This window comes from Pholcus phalangioides, unplaced genomic scaffold, assembly GCF_987345545.1.
Source record: "Pholcus phalangioides strain wild (caught in Gottingen) unplaced genomic scaffold, Ppha-v1.0 ptg000009l_1, whole genome shotgun sequence".
Lineage (NCBI taxonomy): Eukaryota > Metazoa > Arthropoda > Arachnida > Araneae > Pholcidae > Pholcus > Pholcus phalangioides.
Window position 1 is genome coordinate 46,714,107 of NW_028301602.1, and position 23,052 is coordinate 46,737,158.

The following is a 23,052-nucleotide window of genomic DNA, read 5'->3' on the forward strand; positions in this document are numbered from 1 at the left end:
AAAAATTTAGATAATGATAAAGGAGATAATTAAATTAGAGCAATAAGTAAATGCTCAGTTTATATTGCTGTTACCAAAATCCTGGGCAAGATATGTTTGCTGCAGTGAAAACCCATTACTATTACTAACCATCAAGATTGTGTGGGCATTGTGATGGACTCTCACGAAGATCAAGGTTTGAACTTGTGTGGCTTTAATAGTATACCCCTTCAACACAATACTTATATAATATGAAAATTCAAGTATTTGCCATTTTCACTAGGCAGATGGCAGCACTATTATAAAATGAGACAAGCACAGCTTCAAAAACAAATATTTTAGAGCCATGCATATCTATACACAACACACTCCTGCATGTACCAATTCATTAGAAATTCTCGAGAAATGATTATGAGGGGCATGTATGGCTAAGTCGTAATAAAATTATTCCTGATGGGGGTATAAAAGTGTTACCAGATACGAAAACTGAGAAAGGAGGACACTTGCATGTGTGCCCTTGGAAACAACACTTTTTCCAATTTCTACAACAGATGGCGCAACTATACTAACAAAATGTGTCGTGGGGAATTTTTGTCTAATAGGATTGTTAGTAAATGGAATAGCTTACCACTGGGGGAAGTAAATTCTAACACAATTGACAAGTTTACAAAAAAATATGATAAACATGTTGGGGAAAATCGAGAAGCTACCCATACTTAGAGAATAAGACAACCATAAATATCTTCATGGGCATTGTATAATATTTTATCATGTAAATATAGTTTTTGGTTTTTATAATTGCATTTTTAACTGGGAGTTGGTTGCTGTATTTTAGACATATATGAATCCATATTTGTTATGGGCGTCTTTTTCTCAGCCACCTTGTTGGGCATTTGGCCTGTTGTGACATTGTATTTGTATAAAAAACAGGCACCACAATTTCTCCCAACTAAAATAGAACCGCTAAAAAAAGCAAAAAAAAAAAAAACCTAATAATTTGTCTTCCTTGCTTATAATGGATTGTTCACACAGTCTGGTAAATTCCATTACTTTGCCTGAAGCAAGGCGAGAGGTTTTCTTCCTCTACCCTCAGAAAGTTGTTTGCATCCTATTTTCTTTACAGTACTTCTGAATGTGGAGAGATAACATCCCCTCCCCCATCTTTTCTCATTTCAGTGCGTGGCACAGGGCTATTGGTGAGCAGTGGTTTAAACAATGGTGTTCTTCAAATGTATGTTGCAGTTTTGTTCTTCTAGAGCTGCCTTTTTCACATTAACTTGGAGCATCTGCCCTGCTTAGAGGCAACTTGGGTTCTTGTATCTTGGGAATCTCGACAGCAATTGGTCAAAGCATGTAAAAATGTGTGTGTGTGTGTGTGTGGGGGGGGGGGGGAGGCATCATTCATATGTTTCAGAGTGAGAAAAAAAATTTCCCCAGGAAAAAAAGGAAAAATAATTTCAAAAACCTGAAAAGAAGGATGCTTGAAATGACATAAAAAAAGAGGATGTCAAGTAACCCTACTGATAAGGCATGATGTGGTTGCTCCAACTATCCAACCAAGCAGTGTGTTTAAAAAATCACTAAAGGGGATCGTTGTGTTGCATAATTGCACCCGTGATGCCTCTTAGCCTTCATTTTCATTGATAGAAGAATTTCCGAGATATAGGGGATAACTTTATTATAGAGGAAGAAAAAATCATTCATGAACATTGACATCATTAATGGAGAGTTCTGGATAATCTAGTTCTACTGCACTTTGATAAACAAATGGGATTTAGGGAAAAGACAATTAAATTAAGCACAAGAAAAAAATTCATAAAACCTGAATGTTGTCAAAGATATAAAATAAAGATTCTTCAATTACTTGTTCACATATTGCATCATTTATAACAACAGCATTATCTGCATCCAGATCTACTTGAAGGCAAACATATAGTAAGCATTCCATAAAGGATGATATCACAGCATTGCATTCCATTGTAGACTTTTTCACATTCTCCAGACATAAACTAGACAATACAGATGGGAAGGGGGAACAAACTATATTTGAAATAATCTGTAACTACATTATGAAGAAACTATAAAAAAAACTATATTATGAAAATTTTGGAATGAACAAAAAAGAAATTTTAGCACCTAATTATCAGAATAAAATCAAACTGATTTCTCCAAGTGCTAATAGAAATTCATAATACTTTGAATACACAAAATCATCTCGCGGGCCGCAAGCTGTTCGCCACTCCTGCTATATATAATCATGCCAGTGTTGCGTCAAGAAGGATGAAACATTTTCATCTTCATGACTAAAATTCCTTCAGAAATATAGTTTTTGACTATTGTGCACACAAGCTCAAATTTGCTTTGTTTTATATGTTTAACAGTTACAAATCAAAGGTTTTAAAAATTAATGTGTGCAAGATAGGACATGCCTAAGATTATTTTTGAAAAATATAGCAACTAAAACTCTTCATAATCTCATTTAAACTTAATCACTCTTACCCTTTTCTTATGCTTGAGAATAAATCTGTAAAAAAGCTCTGCTTGTTCTTTATTTTTCCCATTGGGAGTTTACTTAAAAAAGGCAGCAGGCAAGGAAATAGCAATGAAGCATTGCCGGACCATCCTCCTTTTAATAATGTCCATAATTCTGGTAACACTACTTTATGAACATCGATAGTATTCCAACAATTCTAAAGAAAGATTAAATTAATCATCATTTTTCAAGCAATGAAATGCATATTACAATTAATGGTGATTGAGTGGTGTGCTTATGAAAAGGACACATGCAAATGCAACAACAGTACTCATATTTACTTCAAAATATACAACATAATGTAGAGCAGCTTCCCACATGGCACAAGCAACGAGTGGGTCACTTTCGGATAAAGACCCGAGTACTGACATCCCAAGTTTATGTTCAAGGTTCTCGAATACACTGGGAATATTGCAAGATAAACAGCTCACCATTTCATACCAAGCGACTCTAACCTTTAGAACAAACAGAAATAAAGTTAGATAAGACAATAATTATTGTATCTATATGTATAATTAAAGACCTAAAGATTACAGTTACCAAACTTATAAACACTGATTTAGAAACACTAAATCAATTCAAATATAAAATTTAAGGGAAAAAATCATATAAGAACATGTTTTTCTCATAAATTATATATTTGACGATATTCGTGATAAACTGCCAATTAGTTGAAATAAAATGTAAGTTATTCTTCAAAAATCAAATAAATAACAATAAAATATACCTGAAGAATTTTATTCTTTGGAAATTTCCAAAATTTATTTTCTTGTACTACATTTCTGATTTCTTCCAAAATAGATTTCTTATCTTCTGGTGAGAGAATATCAACAAAAAGTTTCAAACCTCTCAAACAGCCTGTTACAACTAATATATATTTGTTTTCTTTTTCTTCATTAGTTGAGCTAAAAAGAAAAATACTTTGTTCACTAAAAATGCTGAATACATAAAATTAAAATAAATTCTATGACCTGAATCTGTCACCTAATTCATTTACACATTTATTGCACTCTGTGTGCATGCACATAGACCATCTCAGAGTAATACAATTTCTAATATTTTTGATGCAGTATCTAAAGAATACAAAATCCTAAAAATAGGTAATAATAATATCTCATCAAACCTTTCTTATGACATCTACTGGAAAAAGATTTAATGTCAATATTTTTTTAGGTCTCACACATATACCTCAAGAAAAAATTGTTATATTTTTACACAATAAATAATATGACTAATTGCATTTGTGCCTCCAGATTCATGTTGGAACACTGATTGTAGGTCTATTTCAACCTTCAATCAAAACAAACAAATTTTAAAAATAAAAAACCCAATTTTTTAGGTTGTCATTGAAAAAAAAACTTCAATAAAATGTGATTAAATTAATGATTAATAAATTAATGATTTCAATTAACAGCCATCTTTACGATATTCATCCTATTGCATTTAAACCCAAAACTGTAAAGTTTCAGTTGCGTATCCAAAACAGTAAAGAGTTGCATAAATCACACAATAGGAAATAGAGTTAATCACAGTCAATTTTAAATTGATACTATACTTTGAAAAGTTCAACTGTTATATTGACAGCAGAGCATAGCTGCATGAGTTTAGAGTTGTTTCACATGAGAAAAGAACACTTTTTTTACTGATAGTATGTGAGCAAGCATAGCAAGCAAGTCGGGAAACAATCCCTACACAAGAAGATGATGTTAAAAACATTTCATTTAAATGTTAGTGGTTTTTCTAAATTTTTGAATAAAATTTATGCGCAACTTGGACAAGGCTGCAGCATTTCTCTGCTGAAACTTTTTATCTGCTTATTTTCCTTGGTACAACTTGTACATCCTACTGATTTATTTTTCAAAATTAAAGCAACTGAAATATTACAAAATGACAATAATCAGATTTTTATACAGTTGAATAAAGATTTAAAGAATTAAAGATTAAGATTAAAGAATGGATGGGATTGATAGTTTTATTAATTGAATCAGAGTCAACATAATCACAAATATATACATAAAACCTTATAACAATTTGTTAAATTGAAGAAATCATTAAATCAAGGTTCTACTGTATAAGAACCTTGTATGAACCTAACTACAAGTATACTTATATATGTATTAGTGAATAATTTATTACTTTTAATTGCACTCACTTGGGTTCACTCAAAGACTGAGGAGTTTGTACATACAAGCAATCCTTAATATACTGAAATAAAAATAAAAGATTTAAATTAGAACTAATGATCATAAAACAGAGTGAACATGAATTAAATATAAAATTTAATGTAGCACTTAAAAGAGGTATAAAAGGCCTTTATTTCTTCTCTAAGGTATAGCACACATGAGGAAAAAGTATGAAACTTAGCTAATGTTCTGTATAAAAATCTCAGAAATTGTTAAAATTTTTGTTAAACTCAAATTTTTAACTCAAAAAATATCAGTTAGTTTAAAAGCTTCTTTATTGTATTGCGAGAAGTTTGCTCCATGACATTTGGGTAACACTTCTCTGAGATGTTACTGTGTGGTTGTCAATATCACTTTTATCTTCGACTATTTCACCAAACCTAGTGAAAAAAACATATAACCAAGGATATCAAATATTTCTCTGGAATGAAACTTCCAGGGCGATATAAGAGGTGGCATATGACTGCTTTTAGTGGTTATATTCTACCATCAACACATGCTTATTACCCCATTAGAACAGTTTTTCTTAAAAACAATTACCATAATTTCATGTAATAAAGCTATATAAAGTTAATTTCAATTGCATAAATGATACAAAATTACAAAACATATTGGAATAGAATACTGATGCAATTACTCAGCTATATGGGTGGGTATGAGAAAATAATAGTGCTTCAGATATTGGTAACACAATATGCTTACTACCTAGGCATATAGGTAACATCACTATACTATTAGCTCTTTTCAATTAAAATAATTGAAATTTAATTTTAAGAAAATATAGAAACCAAAACACCAGACTGGAATATTTTTTACAGTACCTGCAAAATTTCACCCTGGCAAAACCTAAGAGCTTCAGATTTTTTGTTTTCTGGGAAAGTGTTAGAAAAAGTAGCACTTGCCACAGAAGAGGCAGGGGCATAAACATCACACTGTGCAATTAGCCAAACACCCATTAAGCTCTTTAGATGAGGAGCAATTTCTCTTTTCACTTTGTCTATTAACTTAGCATTAGCCTGTTGAGTAACTTCTCGAATTCGACGATCGGTATCCTAAAAAAAAAGAGTTCAAGAGGTTGGTAACAAATTAGAGCAGAATTGAAATTCAATGCGCAGAGAATTACATTTTTATACTTTTAATTGCATTAAATCAGTAAATTATGGTTTCATCTTTATAATACTTAGCAGATTTTCAACTTTCATGAAAGGTCTCTATTTGAAAGAATCTTGATACAATAGCAACAGATCTGTAACATCATAAAAAAATACGCAAGTTTCGAATACCCTACTTCAAATACCCTACTGAATATTCCAATGCAATTCACTTCTTCGAGTATAAAACAGTAGTAAACTACCTGAACAGTGAAAGACGTAGAGCTATGCAGATTAAAGAAATAGAGGTATGTTATTTGATAATAACATGACACTCAAATATTTTCACATCCAGTATCCTCATTCATCAAACCTACAGTATATTTTACTCCAGACAATATTTACCCCACCAATCCCTATTTTCAAAAGCAATTTTCCGTAAATTGTGCATACTCATGTAGAATGCTTTTTTATATAAAATTTTTATACATTTGAGAATGAAAGTATTTTTTGTCAAAACAAAATCTTTAGAATAAAACATGCATTACAGAAAAACTACTTGTCTACCAAGTAGAGAGAGAGAGAGGTGAAAATATACATAAATGAACAAAATCAAGACAGAAAACTAAACATTGATTGTTTTTTGTATGTTAAAGTAGATACTTTGGTTGAATCATTAAAACTTATATTAACCGTGCAATAAACCATAAGTTTCAATCACAAAAAAAAACCACATTATTTCAACAAGTTCATATAATTAATGTCTCTACTATTATTCGATAATTTCACTTTCATGTAGCAGAAATTATGATTTAAATACTATAAAAACTGAAGCGAATAATCAAAAATATGAAAGAACAGAACATTTGTTTAAAAAAAAATGAAGCACCAGCCAAATTTGGAAGAAGCCAAACTTCTTTTCTGAGAAAGCGGCTAAAATAATTTTTTTGAATTTTTCAAGAGCTGGTGACTTTCATCCATTTTGGTGTAGAAACACTTATATAAATTCCAAAAAATTTTGCTTTTGCCCTCAGAATCTAATTTACTCAACACACATAGAAAATTTTAATTTTAGAAGCCAATGCCGATATTTTCATTTGTCATGATGACCTGGGATTTGTCAAGTCCTAATCTAAAAGACACTAAATATACAAGTACAACCCTATTTTTTCTTTTTTCTATAATCTTTTATCAATTTTGAATAATTTTATCTCCATAAAATTTTATCTCTTGAACATAACTTTAAGATGCTTTATACTGTATACATATACACAGAGGTGCATTTACAGAAGGAGAGGGCTAATTGAGCTATAGCCCAGAATGATTGAATTTCAACTGTCAACAATCCAACTCTGTATGTCCTCCAAGGAAGAGAAATATAAAAACATCCTACTAATGTTATTTTCTAAATTGTGAAATTAGAGATTGGACAATTTTTATAAATATTTGAAGGAAACTGAGTTAAAAGCTAAGCTTAAAAATTAATTTTTTCAATACTTACTAGAGCCAGTTTATTGTACAATCGTGGCCAAAATGGCAAAATACCAATTACGGAATCTTTATCTTTTTCATCACACAAATCAGCAAATTCCTGCACCGCCTGAAAATAATACGCATATTATTAATAATAATTATTTTCACCACTTCTTCAATGTTTTGCAATGCTGCATTATTCACAACAAAATGGCAAAAAAAAAGATAGAAATTTGTTTTTCATCGCAATCATAAGCATGTATAAGCAACCTACATATATATAAGGAATCTCCTGATTTTTTGGGCTTAAAATTGAGAAAGAAGCTTCCATCAAAGATATCTTCTGAGATATAAGAATAAAAAGATGTTTTTAATTTATCATAGAAGCCATTAAATTTCTCATCACTCTCATCTGATAAATCACAATCAGCTACATCAAAAACAGTCGAATCTCGTTATAACAAACTCCAAGAGACTGGAGAAATCACTTTGTTATAAAGGAATTTGAGGTATTTGCATTTCTTCTACGTAAACTTATTGGGGAGGGGATTTGGGAAAAGTGTTCGTTAAAACGATATTTTCGCTATAACAGTATTCGTTAACCAGTCAACTGTCCAATTAATTTCTCCACGCGTTACCTGCAGTGCCGACTTTTTTTCGAAGATGCGCACGCTTTTTCCCTTTTTTTTTCCTTTTCTTGGAAGTTTGAAATATTGAAATATTTTTTATAGCTTAAATGTGTCGAGATGTAATATGACACCCCAAAAGTGGGTGGGGGGTTCATAATGTCCTGTGACTAAAAGAAATGCTGTTGCTGGATTTATGTGGAACCATAGTAGTTGAACCTTTGCTAAAAGATATATGAATAATAAAACAGATTCATCTTTGCAAGGGAATCGGAAATCGAAAAAAAAAACGATGGCGATGCAGCTTTGCAAAACATGACAAAGATAATACAAGTATACAAAGATAATACAACTTATAGTAATAATAATCTCAGACCTTGAAATATAATTGTTCAACCCCCCTCTAGTGATGAGATAATAAAGTAGAAGGATGGCTGTAAAGATGGCAGCACATGTATGACAAATTATTTCGTCATATCTATGTGAAAAAGACCGAAAAGTATGCGTGTCGGCAAAAATTCCGTCATAGGCACCACCATTACGTATATCACTACTGCAAATGCCGTCTTAACCACTTCACTAGTGAAAAAGACCGAAAAAAGTCTGCACGTCAGCAAATGCTATCGTAAGCATCACCATTAAGTATGGCAGCGACGGCAACCACTTGACTGGTTAAAACAGGATTCGACTGTAGTTCATTGTCATCATAAAAATCATTCCCATCATATATTGCATCATTCTCAGTACTATTCATGTTGTTTCTTACTATCCATGTAGTCTGGGAAAAAATTTGTTTATAGTTATTGATAATGTAATACATTTTTTTTGCACATTGTGAGAAACTAAGGTTTAACCTAACACAATTGATTTTCTAAACAAAACATTGCTGTTCAAATCTTTTTATAAACAATTGTGGGCATTTGAGTGGGCATATTTGAGTTCCAGACTCTGCCACGAAGCTGGGCTGGAAGAGATCTCGGCAACGGGATTAGTCCAGTGGCAAAGTTCTGCCGTTCATTCACTCATTCATGGGCATTATTTGAATTCTTAGCTACTTTATTTAATTTTTTTAAAAAGAAAAGTTTAGAAACTATTTTCTGTCATATAATGCCATATTCATATAATATCATAATGTCATAGTCATAATGTCATATAATCAGTTCAATTATATGACAGGCTGTTAAGTGGATGTGGAGCTTTTGTGAACTAAACATCCAGTTGAAAGCTCACAGTTTGAGACTCTAGATCTGCCTTCTTCAACTTGTTGCTCAAGGCACCAAAAATGCTCAATGCTCATGTCTGGTTTCATGCTTCTGAGCACTTGATGAATGATTCAATTAAACACACTATAAAAATTGCATTCAAGATTATAATTATGCACGTCTTCAGGCATAAGCATATCAAAGTTGCCGTAAGGAGTGCTCTTTGGTTGAGGATTGGCAAAGGCAGTGCTCACGACTCGAGAAAGTTAGACTCTTGTGCTAGATAGATAGCATATTTTATTGTTTTGACATAAGCCATTGGTTCTCAAATTTGTCTCGCACAGGGCCCTTTGCCCTGGTGGACATGTATCCATAGCTCCCCAGAATAGTTTAACAAAGAACCACTCCATGGTATTGAATAGACATAAATTAATAAGGACAGCTCCCTGTAGCACACACTTGAGAATAGCTGACATAATCATCATCGGAGATATGCACAATACAACAATCATTGAGCGCATGAAATATTTAATGGAAATGAAATTTCAAGGATAACTGACTTTCAACTTTGTAGTAGTATCACGCTTCTGCATCTTCTTCATGACCATGCTAAATGCACCGTCTATTCTGTCATCGACATCTTGAGTCAAATGTTGAGATTTCAATGAATTGAAGCCAACGAAACCTGATGTACCTGTGTTAGTCAGCAATTCCGCACTACGGCCACTGCTGGATGGCTGGAAATTTGTAAAATCTAATTATACAGATCACTATGATGATTAAAAAAATGACGTTGGCACACAAATTTTAAAAAGGTATAACTCAACTCCAAACAAAAAAAATTTCGGATCTGAAAGTGCTCATACAAAAAAATTAATAAACAAAACATAAAAAATAAAGGGTAGGCGAAAATTACAAAGACAAATTTGGAGGTGGGGAGAAGGGGGGGGGGTTTCACAATTTTGGAATGGAGAAAAGTCACAACATTGGCGCTGACCAAGCTTATGAAAAATGAAATGGAGCGAGGCCTGAACTTTTCTTCAATCTCTTCTGAAATGTGCGTGAAGCCTCAGCCAGTGGCTGACGTAAAGCAACTTCACCAATAGTGCTTCATCTACCAATGAAAATTATCACAATGAAAACATTATGCAAGATGCCAGTAACAGGAAAATTCAGAAATGAGTTGTTAATCGTACACCACGTGAATTTTATACAGGACTCTTGATCTTTCATATTTCCGGTGATTTGCTTTCTTCTATCGACAAAAATTAAATGTATATATATTCTCGTACCTAAAGTAAAATCTCTTTTCGCGCGCACATTCAAAAACATACTAATTCAATTATTACAAATTTATAGGAGACCCTGTGTATGGAAATGAATTGATCAAAATCGGAGTGAACAGGAAGAGGATATGTTACAAGAGAGTGTGTACTGCACTGTATCATGAAACATATTTTCTTCCACAACAGAATATGTATCGGTCATACCCTTGCGTTGTCTTTGGTCCTTTGGTGAGTTCCTCTGTTTCGCCCCATTCTCGATATGAAGGAAAAATACAAATGCCGTTTAATAAAAATAGGTTTTGTACGTTTAACAAATTTTGAGCGGAAATCACCGAAACCTTACGACGACATACACTTCATTTTCTGCGCTGTTACGGATCAGAAGAGATGAATTTATAAGGACGGCTTTAACCTCACAAACTACCTTTTATTATTATTTTTTTTTCATGACTAGTCACACTTTTCTGCTTTAAAACTACAAAAAGAAAAGTTTTTGTCCGATTCACAGAATTTCCGCAGAAAATTTTTTTCTACGGAATGAAACCAAAAAATTTTGAGACTGCGTGACCATAAATAAGTAAGTCTTTTACGGGACAACATTTTTTTGGTCAAAATGTTTTGAGAAAGCTTTTTTTTTTTGTGTTTTGTTCAGTCTTGTTAATTGGAACGTGTGAATTTACGATGTCATTTTCTTTGACTGTCTCACTTGCGGTTGCAATTAAATATGGATCACAATATGTTTTACCAAATATTGGAAATGAAATTTTGGGACACATACGCATATCAAATACAAATACAAATACAACGCCACAACAGGCAAATTGCCCAACGAGGTGGCTGCATCATGGATCCCCGAGCCCCTACCTACTACTGCTACACCACCCCCCCCCCCACCCGCAGAACCCCCCAACGAATAGTTACATGCGGGAATGTGCGTGTACGTGTAGTGCAACCTGACGTAAAGTTTTTTTGTTTTCTGTGTAATGCTTGTTATGTGTAGTGCTGTCATCTGCCCCCAGTTTTACAAACTATGAGTGAAGTGTTATGGTTGAATGATGTACCGTTGTAGGACTGTTGCTCTCTGTGGCGAGACTTTTTAACAGGGAGATCGGCTCGCATTTGCGCCTTGAAGTTGGGAACCACAGAAAACCAACTTCAGCCGACCACCACTGTGGGGTTCGAACCCGGATCCTCGCATCACGAGTCCGGCACTATAACCACTCGACCACCACAGCGGCATATCGTATTACTATTAACTTGAAAAATAGGTGGCAACACCAACTGACGTTCCCAATCATATTATCCAATTAAAAGCATACTTCTAATTAGAAAAAAGTACACAAATAACGTGTATATTAAAACTCCTTTATACACCCCCTTTAAGGCGTCTTAACGTGTATAACTTAGATGCGTTATTCATATTGCAAGGGTTATTAAAATAAAAAAAAATAACTTTTCATACGGACACCAGGGCCGTCTTAAGAGTACCATGATTTTTTTGTGGCCTAAGGAAAATTCTCGAAAATTTCAACCAGTTCTCATTTATGTGAGGCCCCTCCTCTCTGGAGGCCAGGGGCCGTGCCCGCGTGAGTCGATGGTAAGACGGCGCTGACGGACACCCTACCCTCAAAAACCCAGTTACAAAGTTGTTGCCCTGTCTCTCCTGAGGCCAACAAAGACATTTCCACGATTCTAAGAGCAATATCGCTGAGATATTTGAATTCAGAATCAGAAAAAACAGGGAAAGAAACGTTGTCCACGCTGTTCTTTCCCCCAGTTTTTCTCTGTGTTTTTCGAAAACAAATATCTCACTGAATATTGCACTTAAAAACGTGGAATTTTCTTTAATAGCATCAGGAGAGACAAGGCAACCACTTTGAAATTGGGTTTCCGAGGACAAGGCGTCCGTATAAAATGTTAAGTTCTTTAGTTTAATAACCATGCAACTGATTGGAACAGGAATGACGCATCTACACGTTATTTGGATACCTTTTCTAATTGGAAGTACAGTCTTAGGCACCGAAACCTAGCGGCTGAGACCCTTTGAGCCCAATAAATTTTATAAGAGGGCTGAGCCCCCCCCCCCAAATAATTTCTGAAAAAACAATGCAATGTACCTTCTCTCCCCTGCGTATGCCATTCAGTCCTGTATATACTGCACGACCAGCAACTTTCAGCCCCCCCCCCGGAATATTTTCTTCATGTCGGTGCCTCTAGAACGTCTCTAGAACAGGGGTCATTAATCCTCTCGAGTCACCCATCGTCAAACGAACAGCACCCCTTACGGGTATGGCCCCCACATAGGGGGGGGGGGCTGACAGGGCTCTAGCCCTAGGGCCCGGGACGATTATCATAATTTTTTTGCTTTTTCATGCTATAAATTAACTACAGAAAGGGCCCGTTAAAAGTCTGACCGAGGGGCCCGCAAAAGATCCCAGCCTAGGGGCCCCGCTACAGGATGTGGGGGCCATGCTTACGGGTAACTCTCATAGACTTATGACTGAAATCTGCGTAATTGTAATCCTTGAATGTCATTTTTGTGTTTAATTAAAGCATTGATCAAGTGCTCGCGAGCACGAAATCGCACATGAGCATTGAACACTCTTAGTACTTCGAGGAGCACTGTGGTGCTCGCGAGCAACAGGTGTTAGATCTCTGCTCTAGTGTCAACGGTTCGCCAGTAAAATACGGCAAGGGGAATTAAATAATCACCCTGCCCTTAGATGAACATTATATGAAAAATATTATTTGATAACATTTTTATGAGGACAGTTTATGCGCATGTGACAGGAATCTATAGTTTTATAAAGTTTCGTATAGTCTGTGCTCTCTTCGTTGGAATTATACCACATGTTTGGGTAGTGATTACCCCGTTTGCCCGTCGGGAATTGAAAAAGACCAAGGAAGTATGTATTGAACACGCGAACAAAAACATATTTAGAGAAGTTTAAAAGGTTAACCCTTATAATTATTGGCAAATTTTTTCCATCAGTAAAGGGGCCATTCAAGTGTTATGTAAGCAGATTTTCAGACATTTTTGACCCCTCCCACCCTGTCAGCAAAACACTGACCCCCCCCCTCCCCCGTTGTCAGGAAAATTTCGTCAGCAGCTTAGAATATTTCATATCTTCAAAAAGGGTGGTTGATGACGTAAGCAACCTCCAAACCCTCCTCCCCTAAGACGCCTTCATGTATTAAGGAGTTCTACCCTCCCCTATTTAACCAGTAGCGCTCGATACATCAGCTATTCTATTTTCTGAAACAACGAAAATAAGTGGAAGTAAAAGGATTTTTTTCTGGCAAAAATAATTTTTCTGCAAAAACCAAATTTTTAGGCATACGTTGCAGGAAAGTGAACAAATCCCGCACGGGTGAAATTGAATAAGACTCACAGTAGAAAGTGACCAATAATTTTCCCTCTTCCATAAAAATAATCGTTAGTTTTGCCCGTATGTGTGTGTGTGTGATAGGTGCAATACACGTATTTTACCATAAACATTATGTAATTTAATTAAATTACACCACAATTAAATTATGTGAGGTAAAAAACATATAAGAAGATTGAAGCAAAATATTTCATGAGTCGTAATGTTGGCTTTTTCTGCGTTTATCAACATCTGCAAACATATCCAACATTACAGCCCATCGTGTTCATCAACCTAGATTGAAGTTTTTGTATGATGTAAGGATAGATTAAGTGATTCATTGATGATTTATCGTATTTACCAATACAAACTGGGAATTATACACAATCATCAGCAAATGTAATGAATTCGAAATATATGAACAAAATATATCAAACTTTCCAAAATAGTCAGTGATTATGCGCATAAGGGGTCATTCAAGTATTACGGCAGCATCGATGGGGGTTCCGATTTGCTGACTTTTGATGACGGGGGGGGGAGGGTTTGGATGATGCTTATACGTCATCAACCACCCTTTATGAAGATATGAAATATTCTTAATGGCATCTTACTCGGTGCGCCAAAAATGGAAAAAAATCTTTCGATAGTTATTGGGCACCTGAACTAACATTCCCCTTATTGATAAGTCCCCTACAGAGCCTCTTTAGTGATCTCTAAATGTTTCACGGATCCTTCAAGTGCTCAGAAAATGTGTCCGGGCTGCTTAAGTGCTCTGAAACTGTGTTACGCATCACTCAAGTGATCCGTAAGTATGCCACGGATCACTTTAATAATTTGGAAATGTTCCGCGGGTAACTTGATGTAGAACCGCACTGGGAAGGCCGCTTAAGTGCTCTAAAACTGTGCCATATGTTACTCAAGGGATCTCTAAATGTGCCACAGATCGTTTAAGTGTTCTGGAACTCTGTCGATTACTTAAGTGATCTTTGAATGTGAAAGTGATCTTTGAGGCCTACTTAAGTTATCTGAAAATGTGCCCGGGGCCACTTGAATGCTCTAGAATTGTGGCACGAGTCATTTAAGCGATTTGTAAATGTGCCGCTTATATAGTTCATTTTTACAAAATTAGGTTTGAGGGGGAAAGCCACATCAGATAACCTTCAGGGCCACATTTGGTCTGCGGGTTAAGGGTTTATCATATATGGCTTAAAGGGTGGGTCACAATGAATTTCTTAAAGAGAAATTTTGAGTTCTTACCCTTCAAATAGCATTGAAGTTAACAGAAATTGATTATAATAACACATAAAGGTATTTTCTTTTGAAATATTATTATGTTTTGCATTAAAAAAATAATTTTTTTTTACGTCGGGGGGGGGGGGGAGAGCACACGAAACCCCCGTGCCCCTCTCCCGCGTACGTTTCTGATCCCACTAATATGCGTTAGGAGGCGGGGGCAGTGCTGATGAACTCTTGCTGAGAGGGGGGGGGGGGGGGTCAGAGTTTTGCTGACAAGGGGGAAAGGGGGGGTTTAAAATTGCCAAAAATTTTCTGACGTAATACTTGAACGGCCCCTAATCATAGGATTTATCACTTTTACTATAACACATCAAAATGGGCCTAGTTTTGATTTCAAAGGCATTACGTGCTACTGGAAGCACATTTCATTTTATTACGGTTCGAGGCGTTCCAGTCTCTATCACACGTACACAGTAACCTGTGAACCTGTTTTTTTTTAGACGAAAGAGCACGCGTGCATTCGAAAAGATGAATTTCTATTTACGAAGTTGGGGAGATAGAAATTTTAGATTTATAATAATTCTACGAAAACACGTTATACTGTTTTCTTTCTCCATCATTAACGTCGTAAGAGATTGTATTATACCAGGGGTCTTCAACCTTTCAGACACGGCGGACCAAATTGAAACTCCCCATGAAGCCCGCAGGCCAACGACTCACGGAATTTAGTGAAATCTTAATAGAAGGGGCCAATAGGGCTCCATGTTAAACAGGAACAAAAATAATTGAAGACTATTTATATATTCTGAAATTATTTCTTTTATTAATTATCAATTGTGATTAGTTTTGAAATAATTTTTTTCACTGATTCTGAAAACTTTTTTGATTGATTACTGATTAAATTAATTAATTCTGATATTAATTTCAATCTTAAATCATTTAATGAATGAAATGATTCTTAAATTATTTATTCCGGTAATTCTGAAAGTATTTTCCTCCTCAATGTACCTTGAAATGATTTCTTTCATTAATTATGCAACTATTATTTTATTGATTGTGAAATAATTTCTATCACAGAAATCAAGAAATTATTTCTCTAATTGATTTATAAGTTACTAGCTATAATACCCGGCGCTGCCCGGGTTTTCTTCAATAAGGCTGTTAGAAACACGTGATATCTCCCTCTTTCTTTGAGGGACATGCAAACCGTGTCTAAGTTAACCAATATGGCGACGTCCTGCGCGACTCATGAAAGAAATAAATCTAAATTTAAAGAAACGTAGAAATGAATAGTCCCCCCCCCCCCACTTTTTTTATGGGTGTTAGGTATTTTGATTCCCTCCCCCTGAACTTCAAGTTATCTATTTCTGCCTGTTTGAGCTTCCAAAAATGTTTAATTAAAGCTGTGGAATTTTTTCGATGCACTTTACGGGGCCCATAACTAATTTTAAAAACATCCTAAACTATATGAATTTATGCAAATAAATATCAAAAGACAATACGGAGAACTTAATTTTCATGCTTGAGAAGATATAAATAAAAAGTTGAAATCAATGTTATTACATGGATATCCAACTCAAAAGTAGATCCGGCAAATTATTCATATTTTTAATTTTCTGGGCTTCGTATCTCCAAGTGAATTCCATATTTCAAAAATCGAGAATTCAATTTAATTTTTAAAATTATTGATGTGGCAGGGACCCCCCCCCCCCCCCCCCCCACTAAATTTCCGTATTTATGCAGTTAAATCGGCAATTTTAATAGTGATTTCTATGAGTATCACCCTTTTCCTGACCCTCAAAGCGATGATGGTGATGATTATGACGTCTATTCAAAAAGCCTCATTACTGAGAGTATTGAAAATGTGGCAAACCATTATAAAGGCATAAACTATTATACATAACTGGCAGCATTAAAGAAGTGACAAACCATTGTAAAGACATAAACGCGTCTGAAACTCATCGCTAGGGAACCACGGTAACCAAAGTAAACGTTCGGAAAGTGATTGTTGAGGCCCAAAAACCATTGTTGCCGGACAGTTTTTTGCCCATTTGGGGCATTTGCCCTGGTCTGACGAAATTTTAAAGTAGCCTATCGTTCAAGTCGGGTCCCATTTGGTATATATGCAAAATTTGGCGACGATCGATCTAAAATTGTAGATTTGTATAGAGAACATACACACACACAGACACACAGAAAATCAATTTTATATATATAGATAGATTTTTTTAATTCCGAAATTATTTGTTCCAAAAATTATTTCTTTCAGTAATTCTGATATTTCATCAATTTCGGAATTATTTATTTCATGTATTTTAGAATTATTTCTTCATGTATTTTAGAATTATTTCTTCATGTATTTTAGAATTATTTCTTCATCAATTCTGAAATTATTTTTTCCATTAATTCTGAAATTATTTTTTCCATTAATTCTGAAATTATTTTTTCCATTAATTCTGAAATTATTTTTTCCATTAATTCTGAAATTATTTTTTCCATTAATTCTGAAATTATTTTTTCCATTAATTCTGAAATTATTTTTTCCATTAATTCTAGAATTAATCGTTTTTCAATGCTTTCAACCGTTTTCTGAAAATAATCGGTGGGACGCGACAAAATGGTCTGAGGATCAAATGTGGCCCGCGGGCCAAACGTTGAAGACCCCTGTAGTATACGAAATAAAATACGTACAAAATAATAAAGCCAATTCTCTGTCGGTCAGCGTACCCTGCTATTTGGCGAATATTGTAACATTTTTTTGGCGACGTTGATGATTACGTGGCAACCTCATCGAGAACAAATTCAGGTCTTCACCAGCAGGTGTGTGTGCGTACGTACGACGAGGACCAACCAGATTCGTCAAAAGTTGTACGTAGCGTGGCGAAGGCGACCGAAAGTTTGGATGATCGCGCTGCTGTTATTTATTATTATTATTCGTTTTCACGCGTTTCGTTGTCTTTTTTATGGCACATTAATTTTTTGATGACCAGTTTCACATTCTCCTACGAACATCTCACGGATGTCTTGAATTTGTTTTGTTTTTTTCGGCGCGCATCTGAAAATCTGAGGTGATTTTTGTGCCGTCCGTCGCTGCACTCACTATGTTGTTGCTCTCTTCACGTAGAACAAACGTGAGATTGTGTTGATCTCACACATCGCGTTGTTGAATGCCCCCCCCCCCCCTTCCCATCCCACCTGTGGAAATATGTGAAAGGTAGATCGAGCGGATTTTATGGATTAAAAGGATTTCACATGCTGCGAGGGATCCACTCAAGGTGCAGTATCGAGACACTTTATTATTTATAATCTTACATCGCTATTATTTTGTATTTATTAACGATTGTCAATACAGGAATAATATTTTCTTACCGTGAGATCGGCATTCTTCCCTTTCAATTACAAAATATTTGTGGTTTCACCAATGTTTTAAAAATTGACTATTTTCTCATTAATTTTCAGTGCTTTCGCGCGTCTGCTCTTATTTATTTACCAAAGGAAACGGTTTCTCCTTTCCAAAATTATTTCGTTCATTTGCCCTGTTTTTATGTGTTTCTTGAAAAAGCTTGGCTTATTTATTTCTTCAATTTTTCATGCGGTTTTCGATTTGGAAAATTCTTTTTATAAACCCCCCCCCCCCCCCCCCCCGATATTATTAATTAAAATATCGATGAATTTTGCCCAAATAAGTTAATGAAGCCCTTCCACAATTCTTTTTATTTCCTAGTAAACTTTTCTAATGTAACTTTGAAAATTAGTTGGTGTTTGCAATGCCATTTTTGTTATTAATTCTCGCATACAAAAACGCTTCGTTTTTTTTTCTTTTTCTTTTCAAAAGTACTTCGGTCTTTGGTAGAGAATATGAAATTATTTATGCAACAATATAATGTTGATATAATGTGCCTTTTGATACATTTGATGTTTGTAAGAACTGATAAAGTTCTTTTTTTTATCTTAAAAAAAGTTAATTACTTTCATTGATAATGCGATTCGAAACTAATTTTTGGGCCAAATTTCATAGTCACATAATTTACGGAAAATTCTGGAAAATTCAATTATAGTGATTAAAGATATTTTCATAATTACTTTCAAAAATATTTTTAAAATTATTAAAAGAAATATTTAATAAAAAAAACAGAATTGGTGAAAGAATTGATTTCAGAATTAACGGAGTTTAATTAACCGTTACAGCGGCAATCCCGAGATATCTCGTCAAACTTGACCTGCTTTATTTCGGTCATCTCCAAATATCTTGGGTTCTTAGTACGCTTTTATTTCCAATGTCGAGTGGCAGTTATAATGCAGATCAGGAAAATTTTAAAAACCACTTAAAGGGTTAAAAAACTAATTTTTGAATTAATGGAGTAATTAAAGTTCTCCTAAAGTCATTCTTCCGCTTTTTCGAGGCTTAGTTCGTCCTGGACTGGAGTATGCTGTAAGGTTTTGGAGACCATACCTACAGAGGGACATAGACTTGGTTGAAGGGGTGCAGAGAAGAGCTACGCGTGTCCTTATTGGCACACAGGGCTTGAGTTATGAAGAAAGACTTCATTTTTTGAATATGTTTACATTGGATGAACGCAGGTGTCGAGGAGATATGATCGAAGTGTTCAAAATTTTCAATGGGATGGATAGGATGGACCATGAACTTTTAGTACACCGCCAAGCGACTGCTTTTACAAGGGGACACCAGTATCGATTGGTGAGGGACAATGCAAGGTTATGGTGTCGCAGGGAATTTTTCTCCAATAGGGTTGTTAATAAATGGAATAGCTTACCCCCGGAGGTAGTAAATTGTAACACAATTGACACGTTTAAAAAGAAATACGATAAACATGTTGGGGTAAATCGAGAAGCTATCCATTCTTAGAATAAGACAACCATAAGTATTCTTTATGGGCATTGTATAATATTTTATCATGTGTATATATTGTTTGTAATTTGTGTTAATTGCATTTTTAATTGGGTTGCTGTATTTTTGAAACATATGACAACCATATTTTTATGGGCATCTTTTTATCAGCCACCTCGTTGGGCATTTTGCCTGTTGTGGCGTTGTATTTGTATTTGTATTTGTATAAAGAGATAATTTTAGAATGAATGAAAGTCTTCAATACTTTGCTCCCCCATTTAACTTGGGGAAAGTGACCCATCCGGTAAGACATAAACCGCGCATTAAATTAATTCCTTGTGTGTGAATCCGTATTACAATTTCAAATATGTACTGCACTAAACTGGCAGGCCCGCGGGCTTCACGGAAAGTTTTAATTTAGCCTAAGTTTTTTTCTGGAAGGCTGAAGATCCCTGTTTCCATTATTCATTAAATTTCATTCTCTGGGGGAAACAGGAATGTGACTTGCTATGTTATGACACAGTACTTGGATACTATTACTTTTCCGTACATGCACCTCGTAAGCATTCCTCTGTGGCGAATTTCTAATGAATTGGTACAATAGATGCCGGAACGTGTGCTCTGAGTGTATGTGTGATTTCAAACGTATTTATGTTGTTAGAGTTATGCACGTTTCGTGTGTACTGGTATTTAGTACACGTTTACTGGTGCTGTCATCTGGCCTTGTATATTCTGAAGTGAAAATGGCAGGTGTCTGAATTTCTGTGTATGTAAGTGTCGTGTTGAAGGTGTGCATGTTCTTCTGTTGTCTGCGGAGAGACTTTCTTAAATGGGAGACCGGCTCGCGCGCATTCACGCCTCGAAGTTGGAAAACCGTAGAAAGCCAACTTCAGCCGACCACTGTTGTGCCGAGTACAACATACTGAAAATTAAATCAGAGGAAACGGCCCTTTTTCCATATAATTTCTATTCAATTTATTCAATTCGGACATGGTCACAAAATCAATTCACATGAATGTGTGTCGATGCAATGTCAAATACAGTACATATTCGTATTTTGTGGTACTACTTCATGTAAGATTACGTACATATAAGCGCCTATGTAAAAAACATACTTCAATATACAGAGCATATCAACTTCCCGCGATGAGCAGCTGCTGCTGATCCCGATTGCGAGAACAGATGGCTTTTTTTTGTTCATGTGGTTGGAAGCGTAAACTTTTCTTGCGGCGGGACGAGCATCCGCTGGAAAATACTTATTCCTCTCAATCCATGTTTTTAGATGCCGATCGATGAAAATCTCGGTGCTTCATACACATATATATATGTACTATCTGAATATACCTGAAGTAAAACATTTTGATGTTTCGGGTTCATTCGACACTCTGAGTGAAAAAAAGCTAGATGTAGACAGAAGCTTACGTAGGAGCGGGAGAAGAGGGAAGAACTAAGTGCTCTGTATTTCCAGGACGGCAAGTTCGAAGGGGGTGGCGCAAATTTAAATAGTTGGTGGTTAGAGAAGACTGAAGAAGGGTCTCAAAATTTAAGTAGCCCGCAGGCGGTTAAACTACAAATTCGGCTTTGGATATAGACCAGTCCTTTTTTTTAAAAAGATATTGTCATAATTTCATTCTCCCATCATCTACAATATAGATTATACATTGTAGGTTCGTTATCATTATTTATTGGAGTTTTCAGTAATGGGACATATTCATTATGACACTTTCAGTCGTCTTGGGCTGAAGGTAAAGCGATATTCTGGGCGCACATTAAGCAATACCAGCTTACTAATTCACATACTTACTCTAGAAAATGCCCCCCCCCCCCTTCTGTGCTAGGGCTCACAAATCCCAGACGTCCGGTCACCATGGTGACTAAAAAATTGGGATTGGTGCTCAAAATTTCCCATATGTGATTGCTAAATCAGTCAGGACAACACAAAATTTTTGGAATTCATGTCAGCTTATCTATCAACATGAAAGGAGGTTGCCATGTCCTGGAAAAGTTGAAAGAAATAATATTTTTTAACCCGTTTTTCTCTGAATAAAATGTTTGACTCCTAAAAATTTTTTCTGTTGTTTAGATTTTTTTTTGCGATTTGTCAACCCCACCTACGCACATGAGTAGGCCTACTCGTGTCGTACTCGTTTGGGCCCAAGTGTGTTAAGATGGCCCTGTTCGTGGTTTGAGTCAGTCCTCAATGGAAGAATGTGGGATGAATCGATTGCAGCTGCGTTTCTCAACCTTTCTGAACAACCCCAAGGACCACTAAAATTTTTTAAACAGTGCGACAGACTAATTTACAGGTTTATTCGTCAAGTCTGTCTGCGGACCATTGCCTTATCGTCATGGACCTTAGGTTGAGAAACGCTGGGTTAAAGTATGAATGTGTGCTGTGTGTGTAACGTTGCCAATTCATTGGTCTCCATGCGAGCTAAAAATGTATTAAATAAAACGTTACCAAGCCCAGTTAATATTGCCCTGTCATAATTTTTCCGTGGGCGTCAATTATTAAGGAGTTTATTCAGTTTCATACATTGTCATACTTTAAATACGATAGGAAAATTTAAAAAAACTTTCGTACGTAAATGAAAAGTTATACACGCTCTATATTAATCCAATCACCACTCAATCTGCATTCCACTTTGCCAAGCGAAAATTTATATTAAAAACATGGAATCATTAACCAAAAAAAAAAAAAACGAGAGATAGATTTTTTGAACATTTTTTAGTACTTTGTGTCGAATTTACGTGAAGTTAAAAATCCCTATTTTTGTTATACGCCAGCACTATGCGTATTAAATCGCATAAGTACATCGTTTTATGAATATTGAATAAAAAAGAATATATGCACAAGATTATCTTTTAAAATTTTTTACATTTATTGCATATAATGGTAAATTTTTTCTCGAGGAAGCAAGTCGGAGGTCAATTGTTAAAAAAAAGCTTGCACGTGAATAAATTTAGATTTTTTTTTTTCAAACGTGTAACTCCCACAGAATTTTTCACGAATCACGTGACGACGTGACAGACATGGAAATCATGACATACAGAAATTGTTGAAATAAGAACTTGTTCTTCGCACCACCGGTAGGTTTGTCGCCGGTCCGGTAAAAACTTATTTTTAATTCATTTTTTTTCATCACAAAACGAGTTTTCTCCAAGAAATTCCATTTCCCTTTTTTTTTATGATGAAGACTTAAAAATGATATTCGTAATGAAAACTTTG

The 23,052-nt window shown here is 35.1% G+C and overlaps 2 protein-coding genes across 3 annotated transcripts in view; one reads left to right on the forward strand and one right to left on the reverse strand.

Annotated features, from left to right (window-relative positions):
* Ltn1 (E3 ubiquitin-protein ligase listerin) overlaps positions 1 to 10,760 on the reverse strand; it is a 46,441-nt gene extending 35,681 nt beyond the window's left edge. For both annotated transcript variants that reach the window (XM_089236410.1, XM_089236409.1), the window contains exons 1-9: positions 10,578 to 10,760; positions 9,648 to 9,824; positions 7,288 to 7,386; positions 5,517 to 5,747; positions 4,665 to 4,717; positions 3,240 to 3,417; positions 2,794 to 2,967; positions 2,479 to 2,669; positions 1,844 to 1,988 (exon numbers count right to left, since the gene is read on the reverse strand). In XM_089236410.1, the coding sequence (XP_089092536.1) occupies positions 1,844 to 1,988; positions 2,479 to 2,669; positions 2,794 to 2,967; positions 3,240 to 3,417; positions 4,665 to 4,717; positions 5,517 to 5,747; positions 7,288 to 7,386; positions 9,648 to 9,824; positions 10,578 to 10,625 (1,296 nt within the window). In that variant the 5' untranslated portion in view covers positions 10,626 to 10,760. The remainder of the gene's footprint in view (positions 1 to 1,843; positions 1,989 to 2,478; positions 2,670 to 2,793; positions 2,968 to 3,239; positions 3,418 to 4,664; positions 4,718 to 5,516; positions 5,748 to 7,287; positions 7,387 to 9,647; positions 9,825 to 10,577) is intronic.
* Positions 10,761 to 17,778: 7,018 nt separating this feature from the next.
* dgo (ankyrin repeat domain containing protein 6 diego) overlaps positions 17,779 to 23,052 on the forward strand; it is a 65,054-nt gene continuing 59,780 nt past the window's right edge. Inside the window, exon 1 of the mRNA XM_089236411.1 lies at positions 17,779 to 18,249. The gene's annotated coding sequence lies outside the window, so the exon portion shown is untranslated. The remainder of the gene's footprint in view (positions 18,250 to 23,052) is intronic.